The sequence below is a fragment of the Manihot esculenta genome, chromosome 12, assembly GCF_001659605.2.
Source record: "Manihot esculenta cultivar AM560-2 chromosome 12, M.esculenta_v8, whole genome shotgun sequence".
In the NCBI taxonomy this organism is placed as follows: domain Eukaryota; kingdom Viridiplantae; phylum Streptophyta; class Magnoliopsida; order Malpighiales; family Euphorbiaceae; genus Manihot; species Manihot esculenta.
In genome coordinates this window covers 6,659,435-6,683,027 of record NC_035172.2, presented here as the reverse complement: position 1 = coordinate 6,683,027, position 23,593 = coordinate 6,659,435, and the positions used below count along the sequence as shown (strand labels likewise).

The 23,593-nt window shown below is 28.7% G+C and overlaps 3 protein-coding genes across 3 annotated transcripts; 1 reads left to right on the top strand and 2 right to left on the bottom strand.

Annotated features, from left to right (window-relative positions):
- Nucleotides 1-1,776: 1,776 nt before the first annotated feature.
- Nucleotides 1,777-16,966, top strand: LOC122725255 (nudix hydrolase 2-like). The gene is made up of 10 exons (XM_043962282.1): nt 1,777-1,976; nt 2,037-2,426; nt 15,227-15,401; nt 15,514-15,579; nt 15,780-15,917; nt 16,064-16,141; nt 16,217-16,267; nt 16,349-16,383; nt 16,477-16,585; nt 16,669-16,966. Exons 1-10 carry the CDS (start codon nt 1,777-1,779, stop codon nt 16,855-16,857), a joined length of 1,431 nt encoding a protein of 476 aa, XP_043818217.1. The 3' UTR covers nt 16,858-16,966.
- A 3,912-nt stretch (nt 16,967-20,878) lies between these two features.
- On the bottom strand, nt 20,879-21,946 carry LOC122725254. Its single transcript, XM_043962281.1, has 2 exons — nt 21,530-21,946; nt 20,879-21,445 (listed from the first exon to the last, which is right to left on the bottom strand). Exons 1-2 carry the CDS (start codon nt 21,944-21,946, stop codon nt 20,879-20,881), a joined length of 984 nt encoding a protein of 327 aa, XP_043818216.1.
- Nucleotides 21,947-22,000: 54 nt separating this feature from the next.
- LOC122725253 (zinc finger MYM-type protein 1-like) lies at nt 22,001-22,816 on the bottom strand. Its single transcript, XM_043962280.1, has one exon. It carries the CDS (start codon nt 22,814-22,816, stop codon nt 22,001-22,003), a length of 816 nt encoding a protein of 271 aa, XP_043818215.1.
- Nucleotides 22,817-23,593: the final 777 nt, after the last annotated feature.

The window sequence follows — 23,593 nt, the reverse complement described above, 5'->3', positions numbered from 1 at the left end:
TAATGAACTTTTTCATATTTCAGATTTTCAATTAAATTTTCAGAAAAAATCACAGATGCACATAATTATTTCAATCAAACGTCCATAAAAAGGATAAACTCCTATTTTTTAAATAAATATTCAAAGAAAATAAATCAATAAATTAATTAATATTCATATACAAATCAATTAAAAATAAAATATAAACTAAAATTTGAATACAAATTCAATTATACGTAATTAATACAGATTAAATTAATTAAAAATTACATCAATTAAACTTAATTATAGATTGGAGCATGAAAAATCAAATTTAAAAAGAAAAATGCAACCCATAGATTCAATTATATTGTATGTCTTGTGTGTGCATCTGGATAAAGCCTTCCTTGTATGTTAAGGACTATGCTGTTTGTTTACATAATTAAAAATAAAAAATAAAAAATAACTTTAGAATTAAAAATTTTATAAGTTTTTAATTTAATTGATTTCTATTTTTTTTAATACAGAATAATTAGTTTTGAATTTTATGATAGATTTGAATCAGACTTAATTTCTGCTGCCGACGTTCATTTAAAGTTTATAATAATTTTTCGAAAAAAAATTTCGAGACGCACGACTTTTAAAAGTGTGATCAGAGCCATAAGCCTATCATAAATGTCAAGATTAAAATTCTATTGTTTAGAAATCAATTTTATAATTTTATTATTGTTTTAAATTTTCTCGTAATTTTTTGTATTAATATTTTTTCTATTATAAATAATATTTTTCTTAATTATTTGAGACACTTTTCAATTTTTGAGAATTTAATAAGAAATTTTGACTTTTAGCCTTTTCATTTTTTGAATTTCATCTTAACCAAACGTTATTGGTTAAAACTCCTGACGGAGTCTAAACAGTTCTATTTCAGTTGGCATCAGAGTGAAGTTCATTCGTGGCCAACAACCAAGAGGTGCGACTCGCTACAATTAAGGCATCCTTTGGCAGAATTGAGGGAGATGATCGAACAGCTAGCCCTACAACGGGGTAACAACCAATCCGCTGCAGCCAAACGCCCACAGCCAGTTTCAAATCCTGTTGTCGTAAATTTCCAATGGGATTATCATAAAGATTACAAGATAAAGATAGACCTTCAAAACTTTTTTTGTTCGTTGGATGTAGAATCTATCTTTGATTAATTAGCAGAAATTAAACTCGATTTAAGTCTGCCATAAAATTCAAAACTAATTGCTCCACATCATCAATCTTTGATTCACTTTAAAACTAAAAAACATGTGAATAAGATGCATGCTCGATGTGTAACTTCTTTTGGAGTTTTTTATTATGTTATAAAATATAAGGCTGGCCATAGTAATAAGGTAGCAGACGTTTTGAGTAGGAATGCTGCTTTGTTGATTACAATTAATAAAGGAGTCATGGGTTTTGAATTTTTGAATGATTTGTATGTTGCAGATGATGATTTTGCTGATATATGGGCGAAGGTCCAAGTTCGTCAGCCTACTGAATATGTTCTTGATACATGATGTTTTTTTTTAAAGGAAAATAGGTCATGCATTCCTCGTTCTTTTTGTAGGAAAGAAATTGATTCGAGAGGTCCATGGTGGAGGTTTGAGTGGCTATTTGGGGCGTGATAAGACTATTGCTGGTTTAGAGGAGCATTTTTATTGGTCACAATTAAAAAAGGATACATGACGGATGGTACAGAGGTGCCCAGTTTGTCAAACTCAGAAGGGTCATGCCTAGAACACGAGCTTATATACTCCATTACCTATTCCAGAATACTCTTGGGAAAACTTGACTATGGATTTTGTTATTGGTCTTCTACGTACTCAATGTGGATCTGATTCCATTTTTGTTATCGTTAACATATTCTCCAAAATGGCACATTCCATTCATTGCAAGAAATCTAATGATGCTTCTCATATTGGAAAACTGTTTTTCCAGGAGATTGTTCGTTTACAAGGCATTCCTAAGACCATTACTTCTGACAGAGATGTGAAGTTTCTAGGCCACTTTTTGATGACTTTATGGAAGTGTTTTGGGATTGAACTTTGATACAGTAGTGCTTCTCATCCTCAAACTGGTAGCCAAACTAAAGTGGTGAACCGCACTCTTAGCAATCTTCTGCATTGCATTTGTAGTAATAAGAAAATCGTTTGGAATCTTGCTCTTGCCCAAGCAGAATTTGCTTACAACAGTTCTCTCCATAGTTCTACAAGGATGTCACCCTTTGCAGTTGTGTACAGGAGAATGCCAGCGTATACAATTGATCTTGTTACCCTTCCTACAGGTTTTCATAACAGTATTGCAACAAACAACTTGGCAAATCAGCATGTGGACATTTTCAAACAGGTACAACAATGCCTTGCGGAAGTCAATGACAAGTATAAAGTTGCAGCTGATAAACATAGACATTTCAAGTCCTTCAATATCGGTGATCAATTTATAGTGTATATGCGCAAGAAACGTGATGGAGGACAGAAAAAGCTTGACCCAAAGAAGATTGGTCCATTTCAGATTATTCAGAAGATTAATGACAATACCTATATTCTTGACCCCCCAGGCTATATGAAAATTTCTAAGACGATTAACACGGCAAATCTATTTCAGTACTACCCTGCTAATGACAACTCGAGGTCGAATTCTTTACAAGTGGAAAGAAATGATGCGGAGCAATTAACCTGGAATTTTATGGCAGACTTGGATCGGGTTTAACTTCTGCTGCCGACATCCGTTGGAGGACCACAATAGCGTCTCGAAATTTCTTTTTCGAAAAGGAATTTCGAGACGCACGACTTTCCAAAGTGTGACAAGGATCACAGGTCTATCACAATGTTCGAGGCAAAAATTTCATCGTTTAGAGAGTTAATTTTTTAATTTTATTATTTTTTTAGATTTTCTCGTAAGTTTTTATATTATGATTTTTTTCTATTATAAATAGCAATTTCTTACCTGTTTGAGGCACTTTTCAATTTTTGAGAATTTAATAAGAAATTTTCGCTTCTAGCTTTTTCATTTTCTGAATTTTGTCTTAATCAAACATTATTGATTGAAATTCCTGATGGAATCTAAACAGTCCTATTTTATTTTTTCACAATTCTCTTATTTTAAATGAAAGGATTCAATTTTTTAACTTAAGAAATTTTTATTTAAAAAAAATATAAGATTTTATATAATTTTGTAAAAATTAATTAAAATTTTTTTCCTACACAACAATTAATTTCAAATAATGGGGTAAAAGGAAATAAATAATCAATAGAAGATAAGAAGAAGAAGGGAAGATGTTGATGTGTGATGGGTATTGAAGAACAAAAAATAATCTATTCAAATCCAACAAATATATATTGCATATTTGATGAATAGAATCGAATTGTAACAGCCCGGAAATCGAATTGCTACCGGTACTAGGATCCAGATCGACTTAAGGTCGCCGGGACCCGTAGTAAGCCTGCTATACTGTCTGTGTACCTGTGAAATTCCATACATGATCATACATTTTCTGTCAATCCATTAACACTTTTCTTTTCTCCAAGGCTTAACTTGTGCATGCACTATTTCTGATCTATCAACTCATAATGTTAAGCCTGGTTTTCTCATATGTATTAACAATAAAAGAAACATACATAAACTGATCATGTGTCTACAACAAGGGATTACAACTCTTCTAAGTCAAGCACAACGCTATACACTATACATTATCTCGTTACATGTACATGTCCACACTAGCTATTACATAACTCTTCTTCTTGCAAACCCTGCTGGACTCCCTCTGAACTCTGAACCTGCAAACCTGGGGGATAGGGGAGAGGGATGAGCTATACAAGCCCAATGAGCAGAACTATAGAAACCATAAGTTGAAAACATGACCTCATGGAATGCACTACATCACATCATCTCAGGGATAGACATGACCACCAACAATCCCACTCAAAGGATGCCTGGCCTAGCCAGGTCTTACAACCTCAATCTGCCTGGCCCGGCCAGGTCTTACCACTCTGCCTGCCTGGCCCAGCCAGGTCTTACTATCTCTGCTGCCTGATCTAGTCAGGTCTTACCTACAGATGGCTGCCTGGCCCGGCCAGGTCTTATAACAGAGTTTGGGCTATTGGAGTCGCCTTGGTCTATTCACAGCCTCATACACATCGTATTATGCAATGCGTCAACTTCGTGAAACTAATGCAAACACCCTACTATACTCTTATGATGCATGACATATGCTCAAAGCAGTTTAGTTCTGAAAAGAGAAGTTCCACTCACCTCTGGCTGACTTTGGACTACCTCTGCAGGTTCTGAACCTGTGCTCACTGCTGACTTCCCTGATTCCTTTGGTCCGTTCCTACACAGGTGGACTCAAATGAGGGACCAAACTAACTCAAGACCATCTCTAAGAAACTCCCCAAAAACCCTCTAAACGATCCCCAAACAATCACAGAAAACATGCAAAAGAAAGCTGGACAAGGCATGTTCGGCGGCAGGTTCGGCGGCCGAAACCCCTCTCCAGAGACGAAACTCATGCATGTTCGGCGGCACCTTCGGCAGCCGAAAGTCGCGTCCAGAGACGAAACTCAACCTTCGGCGGCACTTTCGGCGGCCGAACCTTGCCTCCAGAGACGAAAGTCCCAAGTTTCGGGGGCAAGCTTTGGCAGCCGAAACTGCCTCCACAAGGGGTTCGGCGGCCGAACCTGGTTTTGCCGGTTGGGCAGAACCCTGCTCTGTTTCATGCAAACCTTTCCCCCAAACTTACCCAACATGCATATCAACTACTCCCAACTAGCACATACCATAAAACATGCATAAAAGGGCCTAAAACTCACTTATCACCCCAAGAAACATAACAAACAAACATGCTTAAACACAAAATCATGCAAAACCTCAACCAAAACCCTATTCATGCATACTATCCATACAACTCCCATAAAACCTTCAAAAATCAGTAAAAGAGGTTCTGGATCTTGACTTACCTCTTCCAAACAAGAGATCAAGGGATCCTAACGTGGAGATATGAAGAAAACCTCTTCCAAAGCTCCAAACTTCCAAACTTGCTATTTTTGCTAAAAACCTTCAAAACACACCAAAACTCTTAAAACCCTTGAAAGATTTGGTGAAAACCATGAAAAACATGAAAGTCAACTTGGGAGAGGCTGGAACTCACCTCTGGCTGCAAGTGGAGGAGAAATATCCTCCTTCCACCGACCTTTGGCCCTTAAATAGGTGGCTGGCCAGACCACCTTCGGCAGTCGAACGTGAATCCGAAACCATGCAATGTTCGGCGGCCGAAAGTGACCTTCGGCGGCCGAACCTTTGCATTTCTCCCTTATTTCTTTTCTTTCAAAACTCATTTCCTTTCACACTGGAAAACATTCAAAACTCTTAAAACACACATGAAAACATATGTCTTACCCTTCTCGAGGGTTCCGACACCCGAGATTCCACCAGACGACAGGAATTCCGAGGCCGGACTCGAGCCGAGTATTACACGAATCCACAAAGAATTGATACTAAAAATCTTCAATCAATAATTAAGAAAACAAATAATAAAAATAAAAAGGAGGGGATTTTGATGAAGAGTGGAAATAAAAACAAGACAATTAAGATAAGCAATAATCAAGAGAAAATCTAATAATTAACTTGAGAGAAAATCAATGCAAACATATTCCAGTTGAAAAATAAAATCTATTTCAGTTGTGAGAATTAATCATTGAAGCAAAAATATCTTTATTCATTTCAATAAATTGGTTCTAGTTATGAGAGATGCTCCTCACAATTAATCTCTCTTAGGTGTAAATTAATTAGAAAACATTCGCTAATTAACCCTAATTAACAAACAACTTAAAGAACATCTATTAGATTTAATTTATCAATCACCTTAAGGATTAGAGAGATTCAATTCTAACCAATAAACCAAACCGCATGCTGAGCTTAAACTAGATCATGCAATTCCTTAGTGGGTCACACTAATTGTTACCTATTATTGAATATTTCAAGTAATTATGAACTAAAGTATTCAAATTAACAATATATTACCTTAAAAATATAAACAACGGATCCTATTGATCAATCAACAAAATAATAATAATAATAATAATCAAAATTATATTAATATTAGAATAATAAAGATGAACAATAAAGTTTAGATTTCATAATATATAAAAAAACTGAAATTTCAACCTATCTTCAACTAAAATTAAAGAAATTAACCACACATGACTGCAAGAAAATACAAAAAGAAGAAAGGAATTCAGCCAAAGGGAGAGATGATGTGCTGCTGCTGTAAAAAAGTGTACTTAAATAGTAAAACCATAGAGAAATCCTCTTGAAATTTCTTCCTAAAGAATTTGATTTGAATATTTTCAGTGAAATAATCATTTTGATTTGTTTTCTAGAGAGGGTAGAGGTTTTCTGATCTCTTGAAGAGGAATCTCATAGGATCTGGACTGATTTGTGTTATTTAAATGGAAGAATTCTGATTTTTTCACGTCATATATACTTCTGCTACTGTTTGGAGGCTTTGCCCAGAGACTTGGAGAAGTCTTTGATCAAGTCTATTTAGGCATTGCATATAATCAACTTTTTTTTCTTGGATTTTGGCTCATCTTTCCTATCCTTTGCATTTTTGTATAAAATACATAAAATTATCAAAATAAATAACATTAATATTTCATAATTAAAATATATGTTCAATACATGCAAAATTGATATGGGGTTTAGAGGATGTATAGAGACTAGTGTTGAAGGTGAATAGAAGAAAAGAAGAGAAAGAAATGATCGAGGAAGAGAAGGGGTGGTGTTTAGAAGATAAATAGAGATTAGGATTGAAAGTAAAGATATAAATAATTGCTTGAGAATTCATTTGATTTTTTTAATGACTAAATTTTTGGAAAGAAGGTAAAATATTTATCTTTCAAGAAACAAATAAATATTTGCATAGATTACAAACTTTTTGTTAAAAAAGGCATATAGAACTAAGCATACATACAACCATACAATTATAATATAAACGAAAAAAAAAAAAGAATAGACACAACATTTATGTGATTCCATCATATAATTTATATACGTGGGTAAAATAGAAATAAAAATTTCACTACAATAAAAGAGAGTAAGATAAAATATTTTAAAATTCTCAAAATATTAATCCTAATATATTTGTAAAATTTTCATAATATTGACATAGTAGACAAAAAAGCCCGAATCATTTGCTACCACTGCATACTTCACAAAATATGTTTTTTAGTAGCATCACAAAACCTTTCAAACCGAATTACCTTTTAAACTTATTAAGAATATATCTCAATTTAAGCCACATATTTAGTACTTTTAAATCCATCAATTTTATGATTTAAGAGACTCGTCTAATTGCAATACAATTTTATTGTGATAATCACCTACAAATAATAAAAGAATAACACAAAATTTTAATGTAATTCACCTGTAAAAATAGAGTTATATTCACAGACATTCATCTTCTACTATTTTTCAATAAAATCATCAATACAAGGTCAAACTATCTATCTATCAATCCAATTACACCTAATAAACTAATAAATTGCTTATAATAATTGTATTAGTTAATTCCTTTCAGTCTATTATTATAACTACATTATAATAAATGGTGTCTTCAACTTCATGGGCAAATCCCTTTTCCATCTAAGTTTGAAGCCTCTCCCTCTCTTTTACACTATGTTGGGTAAAAGTCACTCTCCATATGATAGACAAAAGCCTTTATCTTCAATTGGACAAAGCCCCTGTCATACCCGGCTAAACTCCAGTGTTAAAATTTCAACTTTTTGACAGAATCTCTGATGGAATCTAAAACCTCAGAACTAGAAACTTCTATAAAATGGATTTTTATTTTAAGTATTTTAAAATATATTTAAAAAAAATACATTGAAAAAATTTTAAGGTTCAACCGTCGAATCTTCAAGTTCAACCGTCGAAGGTGGGTTTTATAGCCCACCTATAAATAGTCGTCAGCCCGAAAGAGAGAGAGAATTTCTCTCCATTTCGGGCAGGGGTAAGTTCAAAATTTTTATCTCGAATTTTTCTCACCTATTTAGTTTCGAATGACTAAATCCTAAAGTGTTTCAACTCTTTTGCTATGAGATTGAAGAATAAAAAGTTTAATCAAGGACCAAGCTCCCATTTTGTTTTCCATATCTGCTTCAAGAGTTTTCTTCAGAAAAGGTAAGCTTAATTTTGCCCTTTTGTTAGTCTTATGAGTTTAGGGCAGTTTTTATAGGTTACTTTTAAGAGTCTTGATTTTGCATACAAGAATTTTTTGGTGTTTTGGAGTTAAGTTTGACTCTATGCTTTAATCCTTGTTTGATGATTGCATGTGGAAGTTTATAATAGTTTAGAATGGTTTTATGTGTCTTGAATTGTTATGGCATGGTTCTAGCTGTTGCATGTGAGTTTAATGTTGTTTTGGGGGCTGTTAATAGAAGGCAGAATTGGGTTCTACATTGCAGAAACATGTGGGTTTGGCCTCTGAACCTGCATGTGAAAGGCAGCCTAACCTGCCTCCGAAAGTTTGACTTTTAGATCTGTAAGGAGATTTTAGGCTGCCGAAAGTCTCCTCTCCAATAATTTTCTATATTTTTTCTTATATACTTTTAGAGATTTCTTAGGGTAGTTTTAAGAGTTGTAAAGTTTATGTTTCATTCCTTATTTAAGTCCATCTGTGTAGGATCAGACTTGGGAAACCATAGAGACTAGCAATGAGATAACTACTTAAGAGCTAAAGTTGCATCAATGAGAGGTGAGTAGAACTAAATTAAACTATTATTTTAAAAAAAATCAAACGTTTTAAGCATGCTCATTCATCATGAATGCCATGTATATATGAATAGGTTGTTTATATTAGAATTCATGAATATGATGTATTGCATAATTCTTTATTGTTGTAGATGGATGTTGGACCCACTAGTTCTCGAGCATGTTATGATATGTATGACGTATATGAAAGTCCGGGTTGATACCTATTCTACGCCCTTGGCACTATATGAGAAAAAGACCAAGGTTCCCATTCTACGCTCCTAGTACTATAGATATATTATGCTATATTTAAGAAGAAGTCCTAAGGAGCACCCATTGTGGCCGGACACTATTCAAATTATGGAGGGTTACTGGTGAAAAATATATCTTGATATGAATTGTTTATGTTATGATGCATTCGTACAATCATATGCCTTATTAAATTATTTTATGATTATGTTTCTGCTCACTAGGCTCTAATAGTTTATCTCTTTCCCCTAAACCCAGATTTGCAGGACTAGAGTTAGCTCGAGAAGTCAGTTATGTTCTTTGGTATAACTCTTATGTAATAGTATAACTGTGGACATGTAACGTATTGTGGTTTAGAATTGTGTTTTGTCCGAGTTTTTTTTTATGATCCCATTGTTAATGATCTTATTATGTAAAAATTTTAAGTTTAAGCTATGTATGAATCAAACTGAGGCATGCAATGTTGACCACACTGGAGCATTTGATGAGAGCTCTAGTATGATTTTATGTTTTCAGTTATATATGTATGCATATGCCGAGTCTTGGTTCATATTATAAAAATGTTTATGTACGTTTTTAAAGTCATGTTTGGAATTATATTAAATGTAACAGGATGTATAGTAGATTTGCTACAGGCACCGACAACCTTAAGTCGATATGAATCCTAACACTGGTAGTGGTCCAATTTCTAAGTCGTTACGGCCCCTCACCACAATGAGCAAAACACTACTCTATAGTTAAACAAATCTCCTCACCACAACTAGTAAAGTTAAATAATCTATTAACTATACTCTTATTTATAGTATTAAACCATTTAATTATAATCTAATCAGAAATCTCATCTAACATATAAATAAGAAATCTACTTTATTTAGACCTTAAGAAATAGATCTCCCGATTACAAAGAGTATCCTACTAAAATTATAAGTTATAAATCTAACGAGTATGATACAATCTCTTGGTAGGTAGAATTAAAATTTTTCTTCCATCCAATCAATTTATGTGTAGGGTCATATTAGTGGAAGACTTTGAAGGAAAATGGTGTAGTAAGGTTTATTAATTGAAGTGGAAGATAATTTCCTAGAGAATGCACCACATTGATGGAGTATTTTTCGTCTTTGAGGAAAAGTTTGAGGTCGACATCCTTGTAGTTGTGGAGTTCCTCAGTCATTTCAGTTTGTCTTAATACAATAGTTTCTTTTATCTATAAATATGATTTAAAAAAAAAATTATTATTAAGTTGTTAAATTTTTTAAAATTAATTTGTTTTATTATTTTTATAATTTTTAAACTTAATTAAACAGTTTCTTATTATTTTGAAATATAACTATTTATAACAGATTTCATAAGGTATTTGATGAACCACAAATGTCTTTTTAAATTTAATCTCTAATATTTTAAGTAAATTACTATAAGGTTTTTCATGTTTTATCATAAAAAAAATATTTAATTTTCTTGACTAACATAACAGAATTATTAAATAGTTGCATTGATTTTAAAATAATAAGACATTTTAATTGGTTTAAGAATTGTAGAGATAAAATAAATTATTTCTTAAAAATTCAGCAACATAATATTAATTCTCCCATAAAATTTCAAATTTAGACTTGAATTAATATAAATTGATATACTAGGGTGAGCAGTATTCGGTTCAAACTAAAAAAATCGATCGAATTGAACTGATTTAAAATTTTGATTCGATTTTTTATACATTTCAGTTCGGTTCGGTTTTTAATTTCAGAAATTTCAATTATTTCGGTTCGGTTCGATTTTGATCAGAAAAAACCGAACCGAATCGATTAGTGATAATAATATATTTTTTCAATAATATAGAGAAATTAAATTATATTAATATTAAAATATTTTAATTAAATTTTAAAATATTAAAAATAAAGTGTAAAAAATAAAAAAAATATTAAAAATCGAAACCGATCAAACCAAACCAAATCGAACTGAATCAGACCGATTCAGTTCGATTCAGTTTCTGATTAAAATCGATTCAGTTCGGTTTTCATAAACACTAAAATTTCAATTTTTGGTTTATTCGGTTTGGTTCGATTTTAAACCGAACCGACCGAATGCTTACCTCTAAATATTCAAATTATTAATAAAATAAAAATAATAAAAATAATAATATCAAATATTTTAATTATTATAAATTTTAATTTTAGATAAAATGGTCAATAAATTTTAAATTTTAAAAAATTTTATAATTACACTATAATTTTTTAAATTTTTATTAATTATATTTTAAAATGTAGCAAGATAACGTGATTAATGAGATAATAATTTTATTAATATTTAATGGTCAATGTTGGGTTTTATTATCTTTATTTTTAAAAATAGTTTTCGTTTTATAGGATATCATTTTTCTTAATTAATCTTGGTACCTAAATTAATAATTTGAATAAAAATTTTAAATTATTCCATATGTTTATTTTTATGGTCAACGAAGACCATAATCTATATATATGTATATATATATTGACTAGTGGAAGGAGAAACTTAACTTCTGAAGACGAAATTAAGGGTTGCATGGGGTTGGCTAATTCAACTTCAGCACATACCATGCATGTTCGGTTGATAGAAGAGTCGAGTCTTTATTATTTGCCAGCTAGCCATTGCAGATTTGACGAGAATAGTATTCCAGAATTACCTACTCTAATGCAGATTCTTTAAGAGTTAGAAACCCCATCGATGAGAGAGAAAATAGTAGACCAACACATAACCTGATGAAAGCTGCATATATTGAATTCGGAGCTATGTAGATTCAATTCTTATTATTATTTAGATACGGAATAATTAATTTTAAATTTTATATTAAATTTAAATTAATTTTAATTTTTATTATTAATATTTATTTAAAATTTATAATAAATTTTTAAAAATATTTTAAAATGTACTACTTTGAAAGTAGGATGAGAATCACACATTTATTATAAAATTTAAAATAAAAATTTATTATTTAAAAGATTAATTTTATATTTTTTTATATTAAAATTTCTTATTATAAATAACTATTTTCAAATAAATAATTTTTAATTTTCAAAAATTTAATAAAAAATTTTGTCTTTTACCTTTTCGTTTTTCTAAATTTAATTTTAATCAAATATTTTTTTTTAAAAATAAAAATCTAAAATTAGAATAATAAAATGTGAGACCCCTTAAATTTATTTAAATGTACTTATTACTAAATTAAAACTGTGAGTGTATATGAATAAAATATTATTAAGTAAAACTATCGATAAAATTTAAATAGTTTTATTTCACCTTAGTTTAACGTGTAATTATTGAGTTAATTATATAATAAATTATATCATTCGTCTCTTAGTTTTAAAAATATTTTTATATTTATTTTTCAAATTCTTTGTATCGTTAAAAAAATCTCTCAATTTGATTACCTTGTTCTCCTTTCTCTTTTTATTTCTCACTTGCTTTATAATATTTATTTATTATATAATACTTTACTTAAGCTTTTTAATATTAATTTATTCAAAATACTAATTTATTTAAAACATTATCAACTTTAATTAAAATATTATGTAAATAAATAATTCAAAATTTTAATAATTTTACAAAATAATAATAAAGTAATATAAAAGTTATAGCCTTTTATATTAATAATAAAAATAATTAATTTTATTAGTAAATATAATAAAATGTAAATATAATATTTTATTAATTTAATTTTTATTCTTCAATATGCTCTCGTGGACATTCAAATTGTGAATTAATAAATCTTTGTAAATATTAAAAATGATTATAATGTATTTTAAAAAATGATAATTTTTCACAACATAAAAATTAAATAATAATTTTTCAATATTGCAAATTTCTCTAAAAATATATGGTGGGTACGAATTTAAAATCTTAAAAAATACATAACAGATTAATTAAAAAAGAAAGTTTCTCTTTGAATTTTTCTTTAATAAATTGCCAAATATTGGTGTGCCATCCACGTAGGACAAAGTACCAAAACACGTGAAAAATAAATAAATAAATAAAGTTGGACCTCATCCATAATACATCTTGACTTTGAAACTCGTGAAAGCTCCTGAATGTTCAATTGATTTATTTATTTATTTTCTGCGGATCTGAAATACCACCTCAAATAACAGGTGGCGACGATTTTCATTTGCAAGGAGAAGTAACTACTTTAAGTGATAAAATATTTTTAAATTTATTTATAATTATATTAAATGAAACCATTATCTAGTAAAATTTGAAAATATTATTTATATATTTAACATTTTATAATTTAATTTAAAATTTTAAGAGTTAATAAAAATATTTAAAATTATAAATTTTATTATAATTATATTTAAAATAAGATAATTTAAATTATTTTATTATATTTATATATTATTGTTAATAAAAAAATTTAAAATTTTTAATTATTTTATAATTTAATCTCAAATTAAAAATTAATAGGCAGTGGAAATCCCTTATGAAGCTCCGTAATCGACATGCATATTTTATAATTAAACAAAACGCGAGTCCGCAGTTATATTTACAGGTAAGTACATTTTGTTAAATTTAAAATTAAATTGAATTAAATAAATTAAAAATTAAAATTTTAATATTTATAAAAATTAATTAGAATTGATTTTAATTAAAAATTAAATTAAATAAAATCGATTTAATTTAATTTAATTTAATTCGATTTAATCGATTTAATTTTTTAATAAATTTTTTATTTTTTTATCGTATTTTAAAATTTAATTAGAATATTTTAATTTTAATATAATATAATTTCTATATTATTGAAAATAATATATTATTATTACTAATCAGTTTTGTTTGATTTTTTTAATTTTTTTAATTAAAATTGAATCGAACCGAAATAATTAAAATTTTTGAAATTAAAAATTAAATCGAATCGAAATAATTAAAATTTTTTAAATTAAAAATCGAACCAAACTGAAATAATTAAAATTTTTAAAATTAAAAATCGAAACGAATCGAAATAAATAAAAATTTAAACTAAAATTTTAAATTAATTCAGTTCAATCGATTTTTTCGATTTAAACTGAAGATTGTTAATTAAATCAACCTAATCAATTGTGGTGTTGGAATAAAATGAATGGCCATATGCAAAAACAATAACTTAAAAATTAAAAAATACGTAAAAGAATGACTTGAGAAAAATGAAGGAAGTAGTTGAAAGGAAAAAGGAAAATATAGGAAGCCATGAAAAAAAAGCATACTTTACAGGCAGATATTCTGCTTATCCTTTTCAGACACACTGCTTCTGAATGATATAGGTACCATAAAAGTAAAATTAAAAAATTTTTATTTTACAGAAAATAATTAATATGTAAGTTTTTTAAAAATATTTTATTAACTACTTTTCTTAAAGCTTAGCATCCACGAAGTTACATTTTATTTTCTGAAAAATAAAGAGGCTCATGCCTGGAAACTCCGGCGATACTAATTTATAATAATGATAGACGAATATTTCCTAATTTGGATTTTTTTGACATTTTCTTTTTCACAAGGACTCATTGATAAATTTGCCATTGAGTGCGTGCGTGTGTATATATACATATACGATCTCAATCCCTTCACGCTTCTAAACAAGCCTTCACTTCCCCGCCGAAAGCCTTATATATAATTAAGGTATGCATGCAAAATTCTTCTTTCTTCTTTTTTTTTTTTTTTTTTTTTTTTTTTTTTTTCTAATTATATTTTTATTATCACCTCTTTTCCTCAATATTCCATTGGAAAATAATTACTATCGATTCAATTTTCATTCATAATTTCTATAGCTATTGTAATTTTTAGTTATTTTGGATTTTATTTCTTTTTTTTCAAAATAATTTTCTTTATCTCGTGAATTAACTCTATTTTAAATTCTATTAATTAGAAAAGAATTTTATTTTTTTTTAATTAGAGATTGAAAATTGAAAGAGTAAAATTTAAAATCTCTTAAATTTATTCAAATACACTTATTACAGACTAAATCTGTGAGTGTAGAAAAAAATTTTATTTGACAGCACAAATTCCACTACACATATAATAATTCAAAAATTTTTACCGATGAAAATATTACTGGTCGGCAAATAAGACCAAGTGATGGAGGAGTTAATGCCTTAAAGGTTAGTTGTTTGTTGCCAGAAACGACTTTAACATACTCCAAAATGGACCTTTCCGCAGGCAAACTGATTCAAATCAAAGGTTTCGATTTATTTAAACAACGTTGTATTATAAAATTTCTATCCTATTATACATTTTTATTCTTGATTAGGAAAATGGCATCGACAACAGAGCAGACAGTTGTTGAAAATGAAGTTGAGCAGATTGGACTGCTGAATGGAGTTGAGGATTTCTATGAAGGAATTACTGTAGAAATCGAAGAACATATGGACTCCCACGTTTTCGTTCCTCTACTTAGAGCTTCCATTTCAAAATGGAAAAACCAGGTACTTGATTAATTCTTTATCATCTACTAATTCCCTATATATCCACTTGATTTTGCTGCATTTGCAAACATTAATTATTTTTATTTTGTCAATTTTTCCCAATATTTTTTAGGGAAAAAGAGGTGTATGGATCAAATTACCAATTGAATTTTCTAATCTCGTCCATCATATAGTTCAGGTAAGTAAATTACCTTGAGTGTTAGTTTTTATTGTTTTCTTATTTTATTTCTTTCACACGATCAATAAATAAATAATAAATATTTATATATATCAAAGCGAAATTAAAAAATTTATCGATAATTAAAAAATAAATCGAAAAGAATTAAGAGCGATCATTAATGTTGATAATTAGAAAAAGATTTGTTGGTAATAATGCAGGAAGGATTTAGGTACCATCATGCTGAAGCAGATTACTTGATGTTGGTGCGTTGGCTACCTAACACTCCTGATACTCTTCCTGTTAATGCTTCACATCGAGTGGGCATTGGAGCATTCATACTAAATAAAAAAAGACAGGTATTCATTTCATTTAACTTCAATTTCTTCTTTCCAATTTTGCTTAATCAAAGCCTTCCCATTACAAAAGAACTAATTTCTTGTAGTAATGAGTAAGCTTAGAGTTGGTGTCTTATTTTTTGAAAGAAAAGTGGTTAATTTGATAGGTGCTAGTAGTTCAAGAGAAAAGTGGTGGATTCAAAGGCACAGGGGTATGGAAGTTACCTACTGGGGTAGTCAATGAGGTGAGTCTATCAGAATTATTTATTTATTTATTATTAATTATTTTTGCATAATAAATTGAAAATTTCCATTCACAGGGTGAAGATATTTGCGAGGCTGCAGTTCGAGAGGTTAAAGAAGAGACTGGAGTAAGTAATAAACTTGTAATTTTACACTTAAAAACCATTTTAAATCTAAGCTGGTTTTAATTAATATTTATTTTGTATCAGATCGACGCAGAATTTATGGAAATTTTAGCATTTAGGTAAGAAATCTATATACTATTTTTATTTAACATGCATTCTTATATCATTTTTAATATAAAAAATAATTTAATATTTATATTTTTTACCCACAGACAAAGCCACCGGTCGTTCTTTAGCAAATCAGATTTATTTTTTGTTTGTATGTTACGACCAAATTCCTTTGAAATCCACAAGCAAGATTCAGAAGTTGAGGCTGCTCAGGTACCCATTTGTATTTTTTGAAAAATATTTTCACGTAAAATAAAGAAATTTAATTAATTATTATTAATAATATGTTTTTTTAGTGGATGGAAATGGAGGAATATGTGAATCAACCATACAACAAAGAACACAAACTCTTTCAATATGTTGCAGAAATATGCGAACTTAAGTCTCAAGGGGGTTACGTTGGATTTTCTGCGATTTCTACAGCCACAGATTCGGATCAAAACACATACCTGTACTTCAACGGCTCAGATTTTACCAAAATCTAAGACCGTTAGATTGCAACTTTATATTTGCTGATCAAACTAAACTACTTAGCACAAACTATGAGTGTATTTTTCTTTTTTTTTTTTGAATGATTTGAGTGAGAATTAAACTTTGGACAAATACTTTAAATAAAAATATAATAAAAAAGCAGAGTATTATAAATTGTTGTCATTGAAATGAACTTGCCAACAAGGACTTTTATTGAGAAACTTTTGTTTTCCTTGCATTAAAATTTAAAATATATTCCTAAAAAAAATTAAAATATAAAAAATTTTAATACATATTTAATATATATTAATCGAGTTAATAAAATGTGATTAATTGTGAAAATAATCACTTGATTAGGAGTACGCATTCGATTGGTTCGGTTTAAAATAAAATAAAATCGAATAAATAAAAAATTAAAATTTTAGTGTTTATAAAAATCAAATCGATTTGATAAAAAACCAAATCAAATTGAACTGATTTGATTCAGTTTAATCGGTTTGAATTTTTAATAAATTTTTTATTTTTATACTTTATTTTTAATATTTTAAAATTTAATTAAAATATTTTAACATGTTCTAATTTCTCTATATTATTAAAAATAATATATTATTATCATTAATCGGTTGAATTCATTTTTTTAATTTTTTTCATTAAAACCGAATCGAAATAATTAAAATTTTTGAAATTAAAAATAAAACCGAAATAAATAAATAAAAAGTTAAAATTTTAGTGTTTATAAAAATCAAATCGATTTGATAAAAAACCAAATCAAATTAAACTGATTTGATTCAGTTTAATCGTTTGAATTTTTAATAAATTTTTTATTTTTATACTTTATTTTTAATATTTTAAAATTTAATTGAAATATTTTAACATTAATATTATCTAATTTCACTATATTATTAAAAATAATATATTATTATCATTAATCGATTCAATTCATTTTTTTAATTTTTCTCACTAAAATCGAATCGAAATAATTAAAATTTTTAAAATTAAAAATCAAACCGAAATAAATAAATAATCAAATTAAAATTTTAAATTAATTCAATTTCATCAATATTTTTAATTTGAATCTAATACGACTCGCATCCGCCGGATCATGTTGAAATTCCTTATATGATTACAAATTTTATAGAGTATTTAAATTTATTTAAAATTTAGAAAATAGGGAGAGAAAGGTTTTTATGAAAATGGGCTGTTTTTTATTTATGTTTTTTTAACTTTCTAAAAAGGTAGAGGATTAATAAGGAGACTTCGGTCTTTTTACTAAAAAAAAAAGATTGAAGTTCGATATTTTATCTTAACTGAGAAAATTTTATTTTTATTAATGAAGTAAATATTTATTAATAATATTTTATATCTTAAGAAGTTAATTGGGTGCAAATAAAATTGATCACTTGTGATTATAAAAAATAAAATTGGCCTTTATTTTTAATTTTATATTTATTAATTCTAAGTTTGCCAATTTTATTTATAACTTTAATTTATAAATATAACTTTTCATATAATATATATAATGTTATTACAATGAGTCAATCTGAATGAAAAATTCAAGTTGAATTTATTAAAAACTTTTTCGAGTTCAAAGTTAAACTTAAATTTTAATTATTTTGAATTTAGATTAGATATTAATAAATTTAAATTTTATTTAATTTAATAAATAAGTTAAAACGAGTAAAATTTTAGCTAGTTAAATTTTAAATAGCCATAAATAACTTATTTTATTTATAATTTTAATAATTTTTAATTTAAAATAATAAATTTAAAATTTTAAAAATTTAATTAAATGAGAATATTCATGAATTAATTCACAAATTTATTAATAAACTATCTATTATGACATTTTTATAACTAATTTAATTTTCATTTTTTTATTATTTTTAAACTAAACATAAATATTTATTTTTATAAATAATAATAATTTTTTATCACATTTATTAAAAAATTATTATTAATATTTTTATAAAATTTAAAATCTAAATTTTACATAATTTTTTACCATTAGAAATATAATAATTATTTTTTTAAAATTAATAAATAATATAATACATTTCTCAATATTAATTATAAATATATTAAATATTAATTTTCAATATTAAATTAAAATAATTTTTTTAAAAAATAAAAAGTAAATTTAAAATTAAAACAAACAAAAAGAAAATAACCGAAGTAAATGAATAAAAATTTGGTTGGAAAGTTGCTCGAAGGAACCTCAAATTTCCCAATTATGAAATACGAATAGCCAAATTTAGTAATTTACTGATTTACCACCATATTTCTGGCAGTTTCTCAAAAATAGAAAAAGAAAAGGACCAAATGGAAAATAAACAATAAACACTAAACACGATTGCTTTTCATATGACGATGAAGCTCTTTCTGTAAAATCTCCGGCTATAAATAAAATGAGGTGAGCATGTCTTTTCCACCAGTTTTAAACAGAGATTCTATAGGTTCTGTAAGTGCATCAGTGAGTTGTTTCTGCAAATCAGTAATGTAATAAGATCTGTTATTACCTTGTTTGCAGTGAAGAACAGTGAAAAATATACAGAATTGACTGAAACCATGGATCACAACCACCACCTAGCAACTTACCTCATACTTGTTTATCATTATTGACAACTTCAAATTGCGAACAGATGAGGCATGTGCCTCGATATCATGACGAAGCTTCTCCCTCACTTTTGAAGCATCCCATTCGACCTGTCTTATAGAAGCATCTGAGGGAAACCAAGACATAAAAGTTCACTTGCCAAGCTGAGACAAAATAAATAATTAGACAACATATTTTTATCATTTATGGAAAGATCAACCATGGCGGCTGCGGTGACATCGCGTTTTGAGGGGAGCGTCCAGCAGTGGCGTCGCATCGACAGTGTCGCAGGGGCAACGGCAAGGGCAAGGAGAGGAGAGGAGAGTGCGGCTGAAAAAAAAAAAAAAAAAAAGAATGAAAGATGGGTTAGGTTTTTGCATGTATTCTTCAAATTTTTTTATGGATTAGCGATGAAATAAATTACGTCGCTAATTTTTTTTAAATTCATCGCTGGTCTCTCTAATCCGTTGCTGATTTCATTGCTAATTTTTTTTTCTACCAAAATAATTTTCATAATTTAAATCCATCGCTGATAATTTATTTTTTTTATAGTGTTTTAATTCAGGTGTTCAATAGATGAATTACAGTTAATATATGAGTGTAAGTATATTCAATCTATAAATATGTTAATTTTTTTATTTTCATTTTTAATTTATCATTCATTTAGTATGTAAATTCATATCCCAGTTTTAATTTCTCCCTTTTTATTAAAATTTTTTTAAAAAATATTTATTTGGTCTGAATTATTTATCACTTAATTAGTTTGATTTAAAATATTTAATTATTTTAATTTTTTGAAAACTAAAACTCAATTTCATACAGTTTTATACCTTCAACAGTTTACTTGCATAGATCTATGTATTAGAATGTGTGCAAAGAGAGAAAAAAAGATTTTTATCATACCCGAGGCTTTGGTGCTTATTTCTTTTTTAATTATCTTAGTGTTTACTTTCCTCCTTTGACCTTTGAGCAGAGAAAGGGTTTATTTCTGTTTTGATTTTCTCATACTTTCCAGTGTTGATTCCTTTGCTGACACCGGTCTAGCTTTATTGTTGTTGTTTTGTTGCTAGCTGTTAATTGTGTGGTTTGTTTGTTTTTTGTTTTCTTTGTTTTGCAGAGGGTTTTTTTCGACTTGCTTGGGTGTGAGTTCTTGTTTTGATGCTCAGCGGGAATGCACTTATTGTTCAGTAGTTGGAGCTTAAGAGATTTAATGGCCATGTATTAGTCGGTTCAGTGGCGGAGCCAGGGGCTTCCCTTTGGTAGGACACCACTGACTTAGCGCGACATTAATAATTTACCGAAATTTTAGTAAAACATCCCTAAAATATGGACATTATCCAAATGATTTAACATGTTTATCCAACACAATAGATCCAATATAATTTTATAGATAACAAATCCAATATTTTTCACCGAACAAAATAAATCTATTATTTATACATCTAACAAGGATTTGGTCGATGAATTTTTAGTGGTCGCAATTGGTTTCTTCTAGACGCCAAGTTTTGAAAAGATTGCATAATCACTTCATCATCGATACTCCTAAAAATTTCTTTCTCAAAGTAACACACCAAACAGTCTGATAGTAAGTCATCTCCTAATCGGTTGCGTAAATCAGTCTTCACCACATTCATCGCCGAAAAAGTTCTTTCCACACTAGCTGTTCCAACCGGCAATATCAACGCTAACTCGATTAGTCGGTAAACTAAAGGGAAATAAGTGTGGTAATTTATCTCCACCATCTTCTTTGCAAGATCTCCAAGATTGGAAATATTTGAGAATATCTCATTTGATCTCATATCACAGATATAATTTTGAAGTTGATGGTCAAGCTCAATTATATCAGTGGAACTAAAATCATCTGAATACAACTTAGCTAGTTGCAATAAGCGGACATGATCAAAATTTGCAAAAGAATTTGAAGGATCCAAACACATCACACATCTAAGTAGCTCTGTATTTGCCTCAGTGAAGTGTTTATCCATTTCCATTGCAATAACATCAATTACCTAATATCATATAAATTAAAGGTTGAATTATAATATATAATTAAATAATTATCAATGCTTTTAAAATAAGGTAAAAGTAAATACCTTTATGAAGATATCGATCCGAAAATGATGAAGATATGTCATTGGTTCTCCACCCTTAAGCCTTTTTCGAGATCGACCATGAACAAAATTCTCCATATTAGGCACATCAATAGAATGTTCTTCACAAAATTCAGTTACTTCTTTCAATAAATTATCCCAACCATCTTCCCTCAATTCTTGCAACTTATTTTTCACAACATTAATCATATTGAGTGCATATCCTATATTTTGATCTCTTGCTTGCAGAATCTTTGATAGGGTATTTGTAATTCCCAAAATCTTCATCATGAACTTTCCAATGAAAACAAATTGAAAACAATCCATCTTATCAAATACACCCCCAGCAGACTGTCGGATTTTAAGACTTTCACCTAGTTTGTTTATTGCCAACAACACTCTTTCAATTGAATTCCACATGTCAAAAAGTCTAACTATTGTTGTGTAGTGAGAACCCCAACGTGTATCACCAGGTCAAGCTAAACTTATTTCTTGATTCTGACCTCTTCCAGTTGAAATCTCACCCATCTCCACTTGATTCAACACTTCCTCATTGTGTATTTCTCGAAGAGAATCCTTTCTTTTGCACGAAGCTCCAATTGTATTCACTATCATTGACAATGTTTCAAAGAAATCACCTACACTCTCTGATTCATGTGAAGCAGTCACAACAACTAACTGAAGTTGATGGGCAAAACAATGAATATAATGTGCATTTTTGTTTTCTTTTAGAATGAGTGTTTTTAACCCATTAAATTCACCGCTCATGTTTGCAGCTCCATCGTAACCTTGCCCTCTGAGTTTTGCAAGTGATAAATCATGCTTGGCAAAAAAAGTATCAATAGCATTTTTTAGAACTCTTGCAGAAATCTCATTCACATGAACCAATCCAAGAAAACGTTCCAAAACCATTCCTTTGTCATTAACAAATCTCAACACCAAAGACATTTGCTCCTTTACTGAACAATCTCGGGCTTCATCAACCAAAAGAGCAAACTTCTTCTCCCCTAGCTCATTCAATATGATCTTTCTCGTTTCCATTGCACAACATTCAATAATATCCCTTTGAATCGTAGGAGAAGTTAATTGATTATTTCCTGGAGCATTTTTTCCCATCACTTTATTTACATTTTCTTCTCGCTTGCATACCCAACTAATATGTTCTAGAAAATTACCTCGGTGGAGTAACTCTGCAGATTCATCATGTCCTCTAAAAGACAAACCTTCCTCTAAAAGTATTCGAGCAACACTTACAACCGTTGACAATCGAGTGCGATAATCATCTTCCATAGCAGCAGTTTGTCTTGCCAATAGCTGATTCACATTCCCTCTTTGATTACGATATTACTCGACCTTCATTCTACAACCACTATGTGAGCTACCAGGACTTCCTTCATGATTGACAAATGCACGTCTTCCATCTTTCTAGTTATTAAAACCAATCTCAGTAAAAACATTTCCCCCACTTCTATTGTTATTTGCAAACAAATAACAATATAAACAATAAGCTTTGTCTTTAGATACACTATACTCTAATCATTCATAATCCTTGAACCAAGCAACTTGAAACCTTCGATTCTTTTCGCGAATAAGAGTGAATGGAAATTCATGCCCAACTGGTTGACAAGGGCCTTTAGCTAAGTATCTTCTCCTCAATGAATCTCTAATTTCAAATGGGTAACTATCAATTGGTTTTCGCAGTTCAGGATCACCAATAATATCATCATCTGATGCAAGACTTTCTTTCTCAACAAAAGCAACTTTCTCCTTTGGTTTTGAATTTAAAGGTTCTGAATTTTTTGGTAGTTTGGTAAAATATTTGTCGATCATTATTGTAATTCCTATTTAAATAAACAAATAAAATATTAAAATCAATTACACATTCATCAAAGACTATCAATTTAACTATTTAAGTTTCTTATGTACTTGACATAAATTCGTCAGTGGCCTACTAAAATTATACAGTATATTCCAATTAAAGTATAAAAGGTTACCTACTATTAGTAATTCACATTTAATTAGAATTTATTTGTTATTTTTATTCTACTGTTTTCAATGAAGTAATTT